At 41.1% G+C, this 17,697-nt stretch overlaps 1 protein-coding gene across 1 annotated transcript in view; it reads right to left on the bottom strand.

The window, feature by feature from the left end:
• Positions 1-1,992: 1,992 nt before the first annotated feature.
• Positions 1,993-17,697, bottom strand: part of LOC144784136 (ferroportin-like) — a 91,377-nt gene continuing 75,672 nt past the window's right edge. The window contains exons 7-8 of the mRNA XM_078662816.1: positions 9,802-10,477; positions 1,993-3,567 (exon numbers count right to left, since the gene is read on the bottom strand). Of these exons, the coding sequence (XP_078518942.1) occupies positions 3,296-3,567; positions 9,802-10,477 (948 nt within the window). The 3' untranslated portion in view covers positions 1,993-3,295. The remainder of the gene's footprint in view (positions 3,568-9,801; positions 10,478-17,697) is intronic.

Raw genomic sequence — 17,697 nt, 5'->3', positions numbered from 1 at the left:
GTCTCACCAGGGCAGCTTCGGCGTGTAAACAGGACCCAAGGGATTGGGATGACTCAGGCCCACCGCACCCTCCCACAGTAAGGTACCGCTGCAGTGCAGTCTATGACTTCATGGAGGAGCCGGTTTCACTGTATACACGGCTTCAGGTCAGACTGTGTGAGGCACATGCGGTTGAAGGCGTCTTGGGGACCCGGGAAAAGAACGTGTTGCAGCAACAAAGATACCATTCTGCTTACCTGCGTTTAGATTGGAATCCAGTACCCAGATGGGATATAGTGAAGCCTGTGGAGTAATTTATCTGACTGTCCAAGACTGGTGCATGTTGGGAGGTGTAGTTTGCCGACGCAGCTACAGCCTTTCTCTCAAGCAAAACGAGGCTTACCTGGATTGCCACTAATAGCACAACGACTTGTATAATTTAAAGTGGATTGGTTGAACACAGACTTTGTTGAAGGCATTTGAAAAAGACATTTGATGTCGAAACGCGTCATGCCATAACTCTGCTGCAATAAAGAACTTTCCTGGAAGCCCCGCTGTGTCCCTCCGCTTCTTCTAATGAGAAACGCTTTGCTTCATATATATATATATACTTACTATACTATACCCTTACTTTAACGGTGTTCTCGGCGCCACGACGGATGGAAGTGCATGGGAGGGGGAGAGGACCGTGATTGACTTTTTAAATGCCCCGAAAACTAGCTACACTCCCTGCCTGCTCACACAACCCATCGGTCACTCACCAAATAAACGCACCGATGGATGGGATCGCCGCCAGCCTGGGAATGATGTTGCATGCTGGGAAATGTGGTTCACCTGCGAACACAGAGGCGACTCCATACCGTGTTTTGGAGGCAACCCACGCTACTTCTAGTGGCGGGAAGGACACACTTCTTTGATGAAGGGATTGCAAGCAGCAGTGGCGACTTACTCACCAGGGGGGCATTTTGACAAAGGAAAGTAAACCCCCGAAACGCGTTAATGCCCATGGTGTTAATTGAAAATAAAAGAATGAACGGACCTCGAGTGCTGCCTCAAGTCTTCTTCTTGTGGGGGAGACGTCTGTGGAAACATATGGCGTGGTTAGCGACGCGACTTGGAGTGTTGCTGCGCGCTAAGGCTGGCACCCCCCGCAAGTGTTAAGGGGGTCGCTACATGGAAGATCCCCTGACTGCCCCGCACGAAATCTGGAGTGGACACGGCTGCGGATGCGCAGTCCATACTTTATGGGACTACACCCTTACTTTAACGGTGTTCTCGGCGCCACGACGGATGGAAGTGCATGGGAGGGGGAGAGGACCGTGATTGACTTTTTAAATGCCCCGAAAACTAGCTACACTCCCTGCCTGCTCACACAACCCATCGGTCACTCACCAAATAAACGCACCGATGGATGGGATCGCCGCCAGCCTGGGAATGATGTTGCATGCTGGGAAATGTGGTTCACCTGCGAACACAGAGGCGACTCCATACCGTGTTTTGGAGGCAACCCACGCTACTTCTAGTGGCGGGAAGGACACACTTCTTTGATGAAGGGATTGCAAGCAGCAGTGGCGACTTACTCACCAGGGGGGCATTTTGACAAAGGAAAGTAAACCCCCGAAACGCGTTAATGCCCATGGTGTTAATTGAAAATAAAAGAATGAACGGACCTCGAGTGCTGCCTCAAGTCTTCTTCTTGTGGGGGAGACGTCTGTGGAAATATATATATATATATATATATATATATTTATGTTTTGATATTTGGGTAGAAAAACTCTAATGAGCATCTGTAAATGTATATTCATGCTAGACAAATGCATGCAAGCTTTTAGGCTCCTTTGCACATGTATTGTACACTACTAAGAAATGTGTTAGTGTTAAGTAAATGGAAATGTCGGTGATATTTAGAAAAATAGAGTTTATTTACAAAGATAATATACAGGCACATCAAAGTTTTCTATGTTTCACCCACCAGTTGATGAAGCCAACTACAAAAATTTCAGAAGCTTAAAAATACAGCAAACCATTCAGTGATATCACCAGTAATCCAACTTTTTATACTGACAAGTATAGTCAAGCACAAAGAAACATTACGACCACCTGTAATTCACCCTATCTTCGTATTATCATTCCCTTTTGCTGTGGGTATATGGTGTGAAAACCTTAAGTTTTCTTCCCTTTTTAGTAATGTATATCTTTCACAACTTTAATTGGACTCTCCCTGTTCACGCGTTACTTTAATAAAATAAGTCCTGATTGGTTTTGGGCAATTATACTGTTTTGCCAAGTACTCTTGAAAGCTGGTAAAATAGGACATCCATATGTTGCTCACTTCACTGACTACAAACAGAGCACGTGTTTATGACAGCGACAAATAGTGTAGTTAGAGTTAAGCATAACCAGCAGTTAAGCTATTAACATTTCATGAATAATTTCTACACCTGATTAAGGCTTATTAGAAGCTATCTCTATGTAATCAATAGAACAAATCTCAAACCTCCCGGTGGTTTCAGCACGTTTTTGGGTCCCCATCATTGGAAGGGTGATACTCTGTCTTCATACTATCACTGGTGCTTACAATAATGTAGACTGTTGAAGAATAGGAATTTTGCCTATCGTTAGTTACGTTGGACATATATATGCCCGTAAGGGTTTCTTGGCAGCATTGAGACTGCTGCAGAAAAGAGAAGAATGAAAAAAGAAAGGGATTATATAGGAAAAGATCTACACTTTCAGCAACTTCCTAAAATGAAGATGGTCAGAGATGGTTCTCAACTTGAGGGTGGAGGGGGGTTACTTGAGTGGAGGGGTTTGGATATTCCAGAGGGAATGGCCATGCACCAGAAAGGCTAAATCATTTTCTCTAAGGTAAACTAATGCACCATTATCAACAAGTGTAAACAAGTAATTGATAAAAAGTTCCTCACACTCTAACAGCGAAGCAAAGCATCTGTTAAATAGCAATTTAAGAGATGTGATATCAGAAAGGCAGGCTTTGTGTACTACTTGTAGTCTGAATCTTCCAACATTTCTATTGAATGTTCCCTAACTTTAAAATGTTTCCATGATGATTTGATGCTGTGAAAACCAATGCTCCACTTTTGTTTAACTACATATATTTATTTATTTCCGTTCAAACACGATAGGCATTGTACTCAACACTTTGCTGACCAAGTAAAAAAAATATGATAAAAAAGAACTGAAAATGTGAACATCTTGACAGGAACGGTAAGTTTAATTGTCCAAAGCTGCAGGTTAAAACGTACGCTGCACTAGAAAGGCGGCAGGTTATTAAAAATATTGACATACAAAAATGTCAGGTAGGAGTATTCTGTGATGTCCTATTGTTAAGTTTATGTTTCTTTGTATAAAGAAAATACAAGGTGTGTCCAGCAGTAACAAAAAGGATAGAAATTATAACCAGCAATCCAAACTGTTGTGGCTGAGGGGCCATGATAACCATAATGAAATGAACAAGATCCATCAGGTAATTCAAAGAGCTCTGCACTCCGTTGACCACGCCACGTTCAGATTCTGGAATGTTCTCCTGAAGAAGCTGTGTGACAGTCAAGTCAAAGGACCAGAGGCCTACGAGTAAATAGAAATTAGAAAAATATAAGTATGTTTTTCATTGGTTATATTGTCACCCTTTTCCATAGTTCGGAAATTAGTTTATGTAATCATTTATGCATTAGGGCAAATAATTTGTTCCAAAGAGAAAGGCCAAAAACAAAGGCAAGTTAATTATGCTGTTCTTAAAGTTTGCTTTTAAACGAACACTACTATGCAGATAAAGGAGGTGTCAGTCTTCATAGGAACCCCATAAATGGGCATCTGATGTACAAAACTAGGCCCTCTAGTCATTAAGTGAGTCTAACAACTTAGGAAGCAAACCACTTGTTGCCACTAGTCATCAACTGCTCGAAGGAGTTGTTGTTTGCACGTTTCCAAAACACGGAAAAACCTTTTTGCATCTTGCATCAAAGAGGCAAAGAATTCAATTGGTGTGCTCTGCAAGGAACTAATCATCATTGACCCAAATTCTACCAAAGACTGAAATGATATTCAGCATTTGAGGAGTCATCATTGCATCTTTATTGCCAAACTTCCAGTCATGGAAATCATCATATGCCATTCTTAAAAATGCATTTAAGCTTCAATTTGATATAAATGTAGTTGCACAAATTACCCATGGCGGAATAGGACCTAACTCAAAATGGTATCAGCTCTTTTGCCTTGATGGTAATCTAAACCTATTTCGCTATTGCTTATATGCACAGAGGATCAATGGATCAGTATATATCCGTAAATAAATCAAATCTATTTTTATAGATCCGACTTTACTTTTGTTTGCACAGGCTCCCAACATGTTTTCTAAGTTTGCCAAATGAACATGAATATCAGTGATAGCTGAGCAAGTTGCCATCATCGATTATCAACTTGACATGACCTAGAGCAACAAAGAGTCAATTGCAAGATGACATCACTGGAATAGAGTGACATAGCATGTATAGTTACCAACATGTACATTGCCATGCCAGTAAATATACTTCACATCAATTTATCATTTCGCTTGACCAACTGATTAATTATTATTATTAAAGCCTATTATATTTTCCGGTGCTTGGAAATGGATAGGGTGCAGCCAGATCCCACTAACTCAAAACATCCAGGTCTTCAACTGTTTCCGAAAAGTATTCAGTGATGTACAACTTCTCAAGGTTTGCGGAAGGTCGTTCCAGAGCTTAAGGCCATGGTAGGATTATTGCATAGTTGGATAATAGAAGCTAATATGAAATTAAGCACACCACCTGGTGTCTCTCTGGGGAGGGGGCAACCTCTAACTCCAAACCTGGGGCTTTGTCTAACATTCTTATCTATTTCATAAGTGTTATACCATGTTTGCTTCTCTTAATGACCACTGTAATGTACTTCTGATATATAGTTTTTACGCTTCTTTAGTATGAAATTCTCTAGAATGAAATCAGCCACATTCCTATGTACTTTGTCTATCACCCCAAAAAATCTACATAGATTTAAAGTTGTGTTTGTCAATCAGGCAACAACTAGGCTTGAGGTCAAATGCCAGGTTATGTCTTCTGACAGAATGATTGCTTATTGTTTCAACATGGGCAATAGTGTTTACTTTTCTTTCCTTGACTTCACAGTGAGACCAGTTTTTAAAGTGAACTATGTGACAATCTTGCTGGGGTACACGGAGTGTGAATGGAAAGGCTGGAGGAGATAATGTTTGTGTAAAACACAACAAAATGTGAATAAATGTTAATGAAGTGTGAACATACTTCAGAATATATCAGTAGTTAGGTAAGTAAAGTTGGAGCACTTTTTTGTAATTCTAAAGTGTGATGGATGTAAAGATTTTAATAGGATCAAAACAAATGAAGACACTTTTTCTTGGTGATGCTCAAATGATTGACATTCACTGAAACCTGATTTACACAAAGATCATTTGTGTGCTATATAATTTTATCAGTAAACCTCTATGTGCAAATTTAGTGGTAATTTCAATGGAAAATGTGCTGTCTGTGAATGACAGTGCGCTACTGTACGATGCTTTAGTAATACGTTAGTGACAGTGTGCTCCAAAATCCACCACCAGCTACATACTACACATGTACAACTCTGCTGCCGAATACATTTGCTATACTTTGTGTGAAACTAGGATTTTTAACAATCCCTATGACTTCAGTTATGTGTCAGCACCCCCATCTGAATATTGTTCCAGCACCGTTGGCGCAAAGGTGCTGAACTATGTTCTTAAGTCCAGTTTTAAAACTAATCCTTGTAAGTATTCCAAAGCATAACTCTGGGTAAACCTTCCAATATTTTATTGCTATTTTTCTTACTTCACAAAACCATTTCAAAAGAGAATTCGCTCATTATACCTGATCATACACAATCATCCCACTTGTGTATGACTTTCACACATACATTGAGAAATATGGATGTGGCCTAATGGCCAGAGCTGCCATCGTTGGATCTATGGAACTAGGTCCAAGTCCCAGCACTGGATCTGGACAAATCACTTAACCTCCTGTGCTTAAAATAAAATGAATCTGACTTTATATAATAAAAGCTGGTGTTCATTTAAAGTGCTCCAATACCCTTGCACAGTGTTTGTTCTATAATAAAAAATTGCATACTTTTTCTTACATTTGATCAAATTAATCCTATCAGCACCATGATTTTTCATAAGCCTTGAGATTTTAGTGAAAAGATGCTACAGGTCAGCATCTATTTTTATGTTATGTATTTATAGAGCGCAAAGTAATACCCGAAGGTTTCCAGGCGCTAGATGAAAACCCTTAGGTGATAGCCAGGACATAGTATCTCACTTTGAAATGTGTTCCTGACCCAGTGCAGTTCATCATCTGCCACGTTTATGGGCAGACCAATATGTTGGCAGCAGTCCGATAAAGTCATATTGGAGGACGTGGTCAAGGTTGTGACCAGGGCCGTTTCTACCAGTAGGCCAGACTAGGCAGCCGCCTAGGGCGGCAAAAAGGGGAGGGCGGCAAAAGGGGGAAATTTTTCATATAATCTATCATAATGAGGGCTGTTAATCATTCATAGTGTGAACGCGCTACTTGTGACGGCCCTGCTTCTTGTTGCTGCCCTGCCCCCAGAGAGACTGGACCAATGAAATTACAAGGGGCAGGCCTGTCACCTTTCGATTAGCCTCTTGGCGCACAGCAGACTCGGAGTGCTGTGGAGCTGAGAGGAGGAGTCAGGAGCATCAAGGCAAGGACTGGTTGGCCGATCCTGCAGCCTGCTTCTGTTGCACGTGGTGTGAGAGACTTTAGGTGCCAGCCGGTGTATTACGGACATGGTAGGATTCATTTAGTGGTCGAAATAATGTCCACTTTTTCTTCTCTGACGCTGTCAGTCGCTCTTCTCTCTTCCTCTTATTCCCTCTGTTTCTCTCTTGCTGCTCCACACTGTGTGTGAGGGAGGTGCACGCATTGTAAATATTAACGAGCGAGGCCTTTCTTGGCGCACTTTCTTGACATGGAATCTGTAGTGAGACGTGCAAAGCCTACAGCCACTCTCTGCTCGCTCCCTATCTCTACAGCGATTGTTGTGAAATGCCACCCTTGTTGGCCGAGGTGCCGGCCCTGTCTGTACACCAACGGGATAAGGGCAAAAAGGAAAGTTGTACAGTTGTTTCATTTCACGTCTCTTCCTCCCCTGCAAGGAGGTCAGCCAGGATACAGCCCTGTAGGTTTTTTTCCTTCCGCAAGTTCCGCTGGGATTGGGGTGGGGACGCCCTCTTCAAAGAGAAAGGGAAAATGTCCTGTGAGGGAGTTGAAAGGAAACCGGGATGGGGCATTATCTCCTCGACCACTCTCACTCCGACTGTCTGGAGTTTAAGGACTGATTTGCAATGCCAACAGCCCCAGTCATGTGGATGTCCCTGAACGGTTCCCAGCGGCGGCACCTCCTTCAGACCAAAATGGACCCAGCTCTCATCCATCCACCCTCCTAACTGCCCCTTTCTGTGGAGCGGGTGGCTGTCTATCTGGTCCTCCCAGCGGGAACAAACAGACAGGGGCTGTCATGGTCTAGCAGGTTAAAAACACACACAGCGGGACTCTGCTTCCAAGAGTAGTTGAGACACTACCTCGCCCCTTCTTCCGTGCTCTGGGGTCCGTAGGAGGAGCGAGGTTGATCAGACCTTACACCATAGGGAGCAACCATTCTGCATCTGTTCACCATTCCATCGCGTCACTCCTTTATTGCAGGCCCTGCACTGGCTGCCGGTGAAAGAGCGAGCCTTGTTTAAGCTTGGCTGTACCACCTTTCAGGCCAGAATGGGCACCGCTCCGGAGTTTATCTGCTCCGCCATCTTGCCCTACACGCCGGGCAGAGAGCTTCGTTCTTCTCACCAGGCCTTGTTAACCATCCCTCGTTTCAGAAAGAAAAAGGCAGGTGGAACAAAATTCGCAGTTCTCGCTCCTGCGTTCTGGAACTCCCTCCCGACGGAACTCCGCGGGACTCCTTCCTACACTGAGTTCCGGAAAGGTTTAAAAACCCTGCTCTTTTCTCGAGCTTACAATGCTTAGTCTCCCCCCTGCCCCTGTTGGCCTTCCTACTGTTCAAAAGCGCCAAGAAACCGCGTGGTAAAAGTGCGCTATAGAAATATTTTTAAATTCAAATTCAAATTCTGTGTAGGCCTCGCAGGAGCGCGGGTGCTTTTAAAAAACTTTTTGCAATATAAGCAAGACTTTCCCGTTCAAAGCTTGTGTGAGACATTTCTGCTGTCAATCAAACCGAGGGATGTTATGGGAATCAATGTTCTTCTAATACGGCTATAGGTGCAGTAGGCAGCCAGATGCAGGCGTGCGACACACACCTGTGGTTCGTTTGCTTGCGTAGTTGTTTAGGCCTTCAGTGGCTTCCGGGGTTGGCGTGTGAGGGTAGGTAGGGTTTATATTACTCTTGTGAATAATTAGTAGTAAAAGGGAGGGGGGCATTTTTCAATTCTCGCCTAGGGCAGCAAAACACCTAGAAACGGCCCTGGTTGTGACAGTTACAAACAAGTGCTGCAACAATAGTAAAGAGTGTTATTTTTGTAATTCACAGCATTTGAAAGCAAGTTTAATATTACATTAAAAAATTGCCCTCTCTCATGTCCTTTAAAGCTAGGTAAGTTGCAAAAGTTTTCGTTCTAAAATTGGGTAGTGTCACTAAAAGGTTTGGGAAGCACTGTTCTAGGCGATGCTTTCTTGTCTTTAGAAGTACAGTTTTGAGAGCCCACCCATATCAAGATCAGCAACTCCTTATTTCTAGGACTTATTTTGATAAGATTGATTAGTAGTTAAGAAGAGAGAGGGTTCATAAAGCTCAACAGGGAACGCCTCATACCCTTACACTGGTTACAGCTGGCCCCAGGACTATTCTGTACATTTAATTTTGTGAGCCTTCTCTATGCATCATACATGTTCAGTTAAACAGTTGCCAATCTAGTAATAAAGAACAAAGAAACATGGATTTCTGATTAAGGTTCCCATCAGAAAATAGGCGGAAGCATAGGCAAACAATGACACACAGCTTGCCTATTGTGTGATTACAATATTATGATTCCATTTATTTAATATTAGCAAGGACGTTGGCCCTGATTCAGAGTTAAGCAGGCAGGGTACTCTGTAAAAAATGTGACAGAAAACATTGTCCACCAAGCCCTCGGTCCACCTGCTCAGTTATTTACGCGCCTAGTGGACTGTCAGTTCCCCACTGGGTCTGTTGTCATAAAACTTACTTTGACCGCCCAATAGAGTGGGTGCCACTGGAGTAAGTCAACCCGCCCGATTAAGAGCAGACGTTCTGATTCCCTTTTTTCTGCCCATCACCACCACATGAAATTTAGCACAGGTAAAACCTGACAGTCACAAACAGAATAAATAATGCCCTCCATAGTCTGAGAGTAACTTCCCAGGGTGCGAGGGACCAGTAGTTATTTTGTATTTTGATAACTAATTCCTGCTTTGGGAGTTAGTTTCTGAAAAACAAAGTTTGGCGCATGGCTGCCTAAAAAATAGTAGCCATGTACCAAACTGTCAGTGCCTTCGGAGGAGATGTCATGATTGCGGCTCCTATGAGAGCACAGAGATCACAGTAGGGCTGGCAGTGATCTCTTAATCTGGTGGGCGGCAGACAGGCCGGGGTGACAGAGGAGATTACCTCTGCCACCCTAATCAACGTTAGGCCACCTGTCAAGGTCTAAATCAGGCCCCTTGTCTAGAAGCTGAATTGTAATGTAGCAATGAATACAGACAACTAATATGAGAAAAATAGACTCACCAACTCTTGCTAAAATGACTCCTGTGAACAGCAAGGCAATAGAAATGTAGGATTCAGGATTATCGCCAGCACCTGCATTTTCAAAAAGCAGGGTGTTGTTCGTCCAGTGGATCGAAGAGCGGTCTGACAGTATGGGTTGGTTGATGTTTCCTTGGGATGGGTAAAAATGCATCTGCTTCTGTTGCTGGGTATCGTTGTGTATGGACAAGTTCTTGCTTGTGAAAACAGAGAAAATGCCCAAGTCAAAAGGGCTTCCAGGGGCGAATACAGATAAAACACAAAGCATTAGACAGCTTACATGGAGGCAGCTTGATATGATCCCTGTGACTGCCAGTCCATAACGTCTCCTCAACTTGGTGAAGAGAAATGTACCCACGAGTCCTGAGATGGCGGAAATGGCCATGAGGATGCTGAGAAGAGAGCCACTTATCCCCTGAGTGTAGGCATAACCTGTGGTAATACAGTCAAAGCCAAGGACTGTTGTGTACAAGAATGCCAAGCCCAACCCGCACAGGAATACCGATTGCCTGTAGTATGCTTTCCAGCCATCTCTGTACGTTCGAAGCATCCTGTGTCCATTCCGCAGGCAGACCGGAAGTTTACTATTAGCCTCTGGTTGCAGTTCGTTACATGATCTATTTGGCTCCAATTGCATTTCCGGGTTGGAGTTTGGCTCCTTTGGTGTGTCGAAATGTCCGGAGATGTGGATAAATTCATCAACGGGTGACCCAATGGGAAGATCCCCTGCAATATTAAACAATAAAATGCTTTAGGGATGTTTAAAGACATCAGACCTTTCTTCTAAGTAACTTCAGTTTTTAAATTCAGGGACGAGGGCGTTTAACACAGGTAACAGAATACAATTAAGGTTACAAAACAAACTAGGTGGTTGGCATGCCTCATCTCACTGCCCCTTTACACCAGTCACTCCCTGCCCGGACCCCTGGTATAATACTACCGCTTTCTTAATATAGATATCTTCATTCTTCCACAAAACCTTGCAAAGAAAAAAGAAATAATAAGAAATTGTAGAAATTCCACTTCAAATTGAATAGACTTTCAGTTTATGCTTCAAACCCTTGAATGCCGCAAAGGTTACCAGTTAATTCTAATTCAGCTATGGAAAAATTATTGTATGAAATGCATGGATTCTGACCTCACACGACATCACAGATAAATTCACAACTGACACCACCTATGACATCACTGATGTTGTAACACATGGTATATTCTTCAGAATTGTTTTTGACGACTCTAACCATCCTAGATTCCTCTTCCAGCAGGTTTCTACAATTGCTGTCTGCCTTCATGACCTGTACCATTAAGATACACGAGACATATGCTGCTGGTATTGTCTCTAACCTATGTTTAGGGCCTGCGTGGGTCACATACACTGCTTGTGTGCAGCACACTGTTCATTGTCATTCGCTGTATATATCTCTCGGGTGCACCTATCACTTTCCACGACCGTTGACTTCACACAATATTAATTCCATGTTAGGTACTCCTGTGGAACTTGGCTATCCCTTGCACATCCTGCACGTGTCAGCTACTGTCTGTATGTACTGCATACTTGGCATGCATTGTGTGCTCAGCTTACAACCGTCCACTGTGGGTACCACTCACATACACCTACCACAACATATTACCTTTGACTGCAGAATCTATTTAGTGACTGTGGGTGGTGTGCAAGTCAGCTCCGGTTACCCATTTCTGTAGTGCAGCCATTGGTATACATTTACATTTCCGGTAACAATCCATGTAGCAGGTTATAGGTTTGGATAATTCTTCCATTGACACCCATCTCCAGTTTGTATACTGCACCATTTAGCTCACAAAACACTTTAACGGCCCATAGAGCAAAAATTACCAATTTCTTTAATGTTTTAGTCAACACACATTTTTATTTTTCATAAGGCCCAAGTCCATTATACTAACAGTTTCCATAATTCCGAAGATAGCACACATTATCATTTTCCATAATAATCAGGTTAAATGAATTACAAGTTAACATTCTTTATCACTGCCCCTAAACACCACGTCCCAGGACTAACCGTACTTGCTCTAAAAAGCTGCCAAAGCACACTGCACTTCAATTAAGTCTCCAATAAGGACATTCCCCAGATGGGTCCCATTACTCACTCTGTCATTGAGGTCTAAGGTGGCATTTCAAACCCCTCTTCCTGGCACATCTCAGTCTCAGCATCCTCTACCAGACTCCCCATTGCCCAATTCCACATCAGAATATCAGTATTCTTTTTTCTTCATCACATCTACTGAGCCTCCTCCCTTGTATGCCCTTCATCCTCCATCAGGCCTTGCATGTGGCACCAAGTGCCCTCAGTATAAGAAATTGGATTAATATTTGGGGTGTGTGACCACTATTCAAATACAAAAAGGGTATCCGCTCAACTAAAAGGGGAATGGTCAAAGGAAAATGAAAAGGTTAAATCATACTTCCACCACACTCAGAGGTGGGAAGATAAAAAACCTCTTTTTTAAATTTGTTGAGAGGATACCCTTTTTGTATTAGAAGTTTACAGTGGGAGTATGTATCCCCTTGCCTTTCATATTGAAAGAATCTCTCTTCCCTCCCTAGGCCTTTGAGGTTTCCTCTGAGCCTACTTGTTAGAAGTAAGTGACTGCACACCTCAAGAAATAAACACAAATCTTGTCAGGGTGAAATCTCAAAGTTATTAAATTAACTTGAGCTCAACCTCCCGAGTAGCTATATCACAGGGCAGACAGGCTTAACTTAGGGCAATGTGTAAAGTATTTATGCAGTGCAAAAACTGCAATAAAGTCATACACCAAGCAATAAAAATCCCAAATCAAACTGGCAAGATGGAATAAAGTTTAATAAAGAATATGACACCAATGTTAATAAACAATATGACACCAAAACAACAAAAATCCAGTAAGAGGAACTAGAGATGTGAAGTTTCAAAGAAGTAAGTAGAAATGTTTAAAAGCTGTAAGTAGAAATAGCTCCATAATGCACAAAGTGCCAATTGTATTCAATGGTCGCAGAAGACCAGGAACCAGGCACAATTTGAAGCCATCCAGGATGGAGCGCAGGTCGGAAACACTAACAAGGTTCCAACCCCATTAAATATTTTATCTTCTGACTTAGTTTTTTAATTCCCAAATCATGATAATACACTTCTAAGGCCCTCAGGGGATGGCACTTAGAGGCTCTCAGGCCAATTGAAAAGTCCTGTGTAAGTCCATTGGCCGTCGGTCAGCTGGGCACTATAGGAAAAAGGCCTTTTGAACCTTGTTGTGTCTCTGTAGCCACACAGGAGGTGTCATGAGACAATGCTCCATCATATTCTGATACCCTTTTGGAATACCTCATGATATAATTTGATTCTACCTTTAGGGTCACAGTGGGAATATTGACATAAAAAAAAGAAATTAAGGATATTAACATATGTCCTTTGCCATACACTTTAGAACAACATTTATTGAAACAACAAAGACAGCACCTTGAACCAAAGTTGCAATAGAAATACCTGAAAAAAATTAAATACCTTACTGTATATTGTAAAGCTTTTTTATATAGCAAATCCAGCACTTTGTGTTTTGTTTCCCTTATGAGGTTTGATTTATCTGTGGTTGGGGCTTGGGGAGAACTAGATTAGGGTCTGATATACATTAATATATAAAACCACAAGATTCCTGAGAGTGCAGTTTCTTTTTCACTTCACAAAATTTTTTTTCTTTAGTTTAATAGTCTTTATTTCTTGATTACTTAAAATCATTACTTAAAATCATTACAATCACAACTTCACATCTCAGTCTTAAAAACTAGATTAATCATTAAAAATTAATTACGAGCAAAACATCTTCCAGCACATAAAATAAGAAACTGTCCTATATAAACAATTTTAAAACTTATCAATAAAATAAAATCCAATCACATAAAATCAATAACTACAGAATAATATTGCACATTTTATATTTTAAAGGTGACCGCGTGCACAGCATACTATTTCCTTATACATAATGGAAAGATATTCTAAGGAATAACCATTAATTTCAGCTAGAAAACTTTACACATGTTGTAATTCGAGGCACTAATGCTAAGATGCAAAATTACCTGAAACAAAAAGTTCCTAATGTACATTCCATGCACAAATTACATTTCAAGGTGCTACTGTGCAATTATTGCAGCAACCATCATATCAAAGCAATAATAAAGTGCATCAATTTGCTGTAAAGTGCTAATATGCAATGATTACAATGACCATCATATTAAAACAATAATAAAGTGCATCAATTTACATTAGTAGTGACACGTCTGTTTTGACATGTCAAATTGTTACCCTTGTAGCATTATTATTAAGTAGTAAAGATTATAAGCCAGATAATACTATTAGTCAACACAGCCTGTTCCTTTTGATAACAGGCTGAAGATCGGAATTTAAAGGACTTTCTTCAGAGATGTTTCGGCAAGGAAAGCTCTGCCACTTCTACTTAGACCAACAGAGCTGTTACCTTCCTTGAGGTTTCTTGAATCTTTGACTCACAAGAAGATAATGTCAAGTTTACTGCAAGGACCTTGAAGAATGGTAGAATGTGAACATGTTCTGTAGAAAGAGTGGACCCTGTGAATAGGTAGCATATTGGTCTGGAACAGTGCTCTGACGGTGAATCTCTGCTACATAGGGAGCCTTTGCAGATATCTGATGAAATTCATTGTTCTTGCATTTTAGACCCAGAAGTAATCTGTTAGCAGCATTACATAGCCACTGTAAGACCAACAAGAGGTAGCCTCAGATATACAATGTTGTAATAAATTGATGTGGGTGTGAAAACGACTGAACCTACATGCACTCACTGAGACAAGTTGAGTCATGGGAGAACCTTCCTCAAAATACTCAAATTGTTGTCTTGATCACATTTGCCATTGGCAGCACCTTTGAGAATTGGGCGTTCATGACTACCCCATATACGTGGATTATGACACGTCGGGAACCTTTAGCGATATCAACAAGAATCTCGATTTTAGTTGGATAATTTAAAAATATATATTTCTTCCTTGTTCTGTTATTGATCACCAAGACTTAGTTTGCAAATGTAACCTTTTCCGCTTCCTGCTACAACTCAATTTCTCTGTGTAATACCTGCCAACTGTTAGAAACACTATTGCTCATGAACTAGGTTTGGTATTTTCCCATTTGTTTTATTTTGTTGCCTTGTAAAGAGAGTATTACTCCCACAACAATGCCAAATTCAGACAACGACAGAACCTCCCCTTTATTTAGAAAAGGCCCTACTCTCAGTGCTGTAGATGCAAGCAGTTTCTCTCCATTACTGAGCTTTCAATTTGTCAGCTCTTATTTGGGGAGGGCAGGTCACAGGGCATACAGGGCCAACTGGACCTCAACTGAGCTGGTTGAGGTTTTTGCCGTTGGTGTCCTGGGGTCAATCCTGCTTTGACTCCACTAAGTGGGCAAGGTGCAACCCTTTCCGCACTTAGCTGTTGTCATAACTTATTAGGTTAATGTACTCGCTTAAGTGTCTGTGTGACTTGCACGGCAAAGGTTGGAGTTCCACCTGAGTAAAGTGATTCCCACCAAGTGAGTAATCCTAATGGCTGTTATGCATAAATCTCTGAAGATATGAAGCCTTACTTCCATGGCAGCAAGCCTTGTAAGTAAAATTGGTTATTAGGAACCGAGAGCCGTTTATGTTGCATAATATATCAGATCTATAAAACAAAGGTATTCTGAACTAATTTTAGTTTGCAATTTCCCCAAGGAAGGACAAGTTCTCCTGACAATGTATGGAAGTGTACCATCTCACTAATTTGTCTTTTGTCCCTGAAACTTCTGATACCTTTTTGCTTTTTAATCAACTGTAGAGTCCCTGATCCTGATGGGCCCAATAATCCTGCAAACCGGTGCCCCTCAAAGACACTCCCTTGTGTTTTTCCCTAAGAGGTATACCCTCTATTTGTCCTTGCACCCTGCTGTCTCAGGGACAGATCCCACAATGTCAACCTCTGCACAAGCCCTGGCTGCTGGCACCATATCCTACTTTTTGGGTAAAGTAGCATTTCTAAGAAAAACACTGACTAAAGGCAAAAATGTTGTTGGTCTAAAAAATGCACACATTGCCATAGTACTCCCCGGCACTGAAGGCAACTACTTTGTGTGTGGATGTGCATGAAAGGGTAGCATGCTGTAACTCATAGTGAACTCAGCCTATAACTGAAGTGGGCTGACACATTGCCCTTTGATGCATGCTTGAGTAGAATGGAGAAAAATGTGAATGACACAACCACAGACAAATGGATGAAGTGTGGCTGAAAACCCAATAAGTAACTATATTGTACATATAGTTTTGATTAACTCAAAAAGTCTTGGCTAATACAGACCTTAAAAAGCCAATCTTTCTGCCAATGGCTGTCAACCTCTTTATGGAAACAAAGAAACAAAGAAAGGTAAGAAGACAAGGAAGGAAAGAAGGAAGATGGAATGTAAGAAAGAAGTCAAGAAAGTAAGTAAGAATGAAAGAAGAAAGAAAGAGAATGAAAGAAATACCAAAAGGAAGTGAGAAAGAAAGAAGAAAGGAAAGAGAGAAAGAAAAAAATGAAGGAAACAAAAAAAGAAAGAAGGAAAGAATGAGAGAAAGGAAAGAAAGTAGGAAAGAAAAAGGAAGAATAAAGAAAGAAAATGAAAAGGAAGGCGGGAAAGAAGGCAAGAGAGATATAAAGTTGGAAGGAAACAAAGAAAGATGGAAATAATAAAATATATATTTTTAAAGTGTTACAAATTATACACAATAAAGGCTGGTTTTCTTCTGGAGCAAAGTTTATTAAAGAACCATTTCTGAAATTGAGTCAAGAATAAACATGCTATGAAGAATTTTCCGCTCATGAATTCACATGTATAATATTGAAGCTTTCGGTTTGTGTACTGCATACATAGTAGCAGTTTCAATGAACCACCAACAGGCAAATAGACAATGGACACTGTGAAAGGACTTTGCAAAATCATGAGGCCTGTGCTCACATCTGGTAGAAAGCATCTTGCTTTCACCGCAGGCTCTAAACACAAAGGCAACACTAAAGTAATTATAAAGAAAAAACAAAAACATTGGCACTGAAGGGAACCACTTGTGTGCAGATGTGCTCATTGTGAGAGACCAAATACAGTCTTTCAAAGTGAAGTTAACCAGTGGCTGAGCAGGCTGGTCCATTTCCCTATGCTGTATGCTGTAGTGGGTGATAGCAAAATGTGAAGAGTGGTGGCTGAAAGTACATTTAATTAAGTATAGTATACATATAGTTTAGTTAAAATTAATAACATTATTGAAAAAATGACTTCAAAATAAAATAGGCTGGTGTAAGGATAGGGAATTATTAAATAAAAACAAAAAACTATTAATAGGAAACAATATGAAATAAAAATCAATGTAAGCAACTGGGGTGTGGTTGACTATGAGTTATGCTCCCTCCCAGCCAAGCAGCAATTGAGCAAGATCAAATAAAATATTTTGGCTCGAGACAGTCAAAAAAATAAGGAATGAATGAGAAAGAGGAAGCCTTTGCAGTTGACTGATGATGGAGCAAGGTTCGGGAAGGGTTGATGTTTTTTTCCTGTCAAAAGTTTACCTTGGGACTTAGAAACTTTGCTGGAGGTTTAAAATCTTCAACAAGGTAAAGCTGGAGGCTGTAGCCAAACAGCACTCCATAAGATCAAGTGCATGTTTTTCGCGGTCCCACAATAGCCTGATACTTAAGGGACAAATGTGTGGGTATGAAAACATAGAAAATGCAGTCGGTAAGTTACATCTTTTAGGAAAGAAACCTTTGCAATTTATCCAAGTCACCTAGAAATTAAAAGTTTCTAAGCTTGAACTTTTAGTATAAGCTCTGGAACTCCT

Source organism: Lissotriton helveticus, chromosome 10, assembly GCF_964261635.1.
Source record: "Lissotriton helveticus chromosome 10, aLisHel1.1, whole genome shotgun sequence".
Lineage (NCBI taxonomy): Eukaryota > Metazoa > Chordata > Amphibia > Caudata > Salamandridae > Lissotriton > Lissotriton helveticus.
This window is presented reverse-complemented; position numbering and strand designations above follow the sequence as displayed.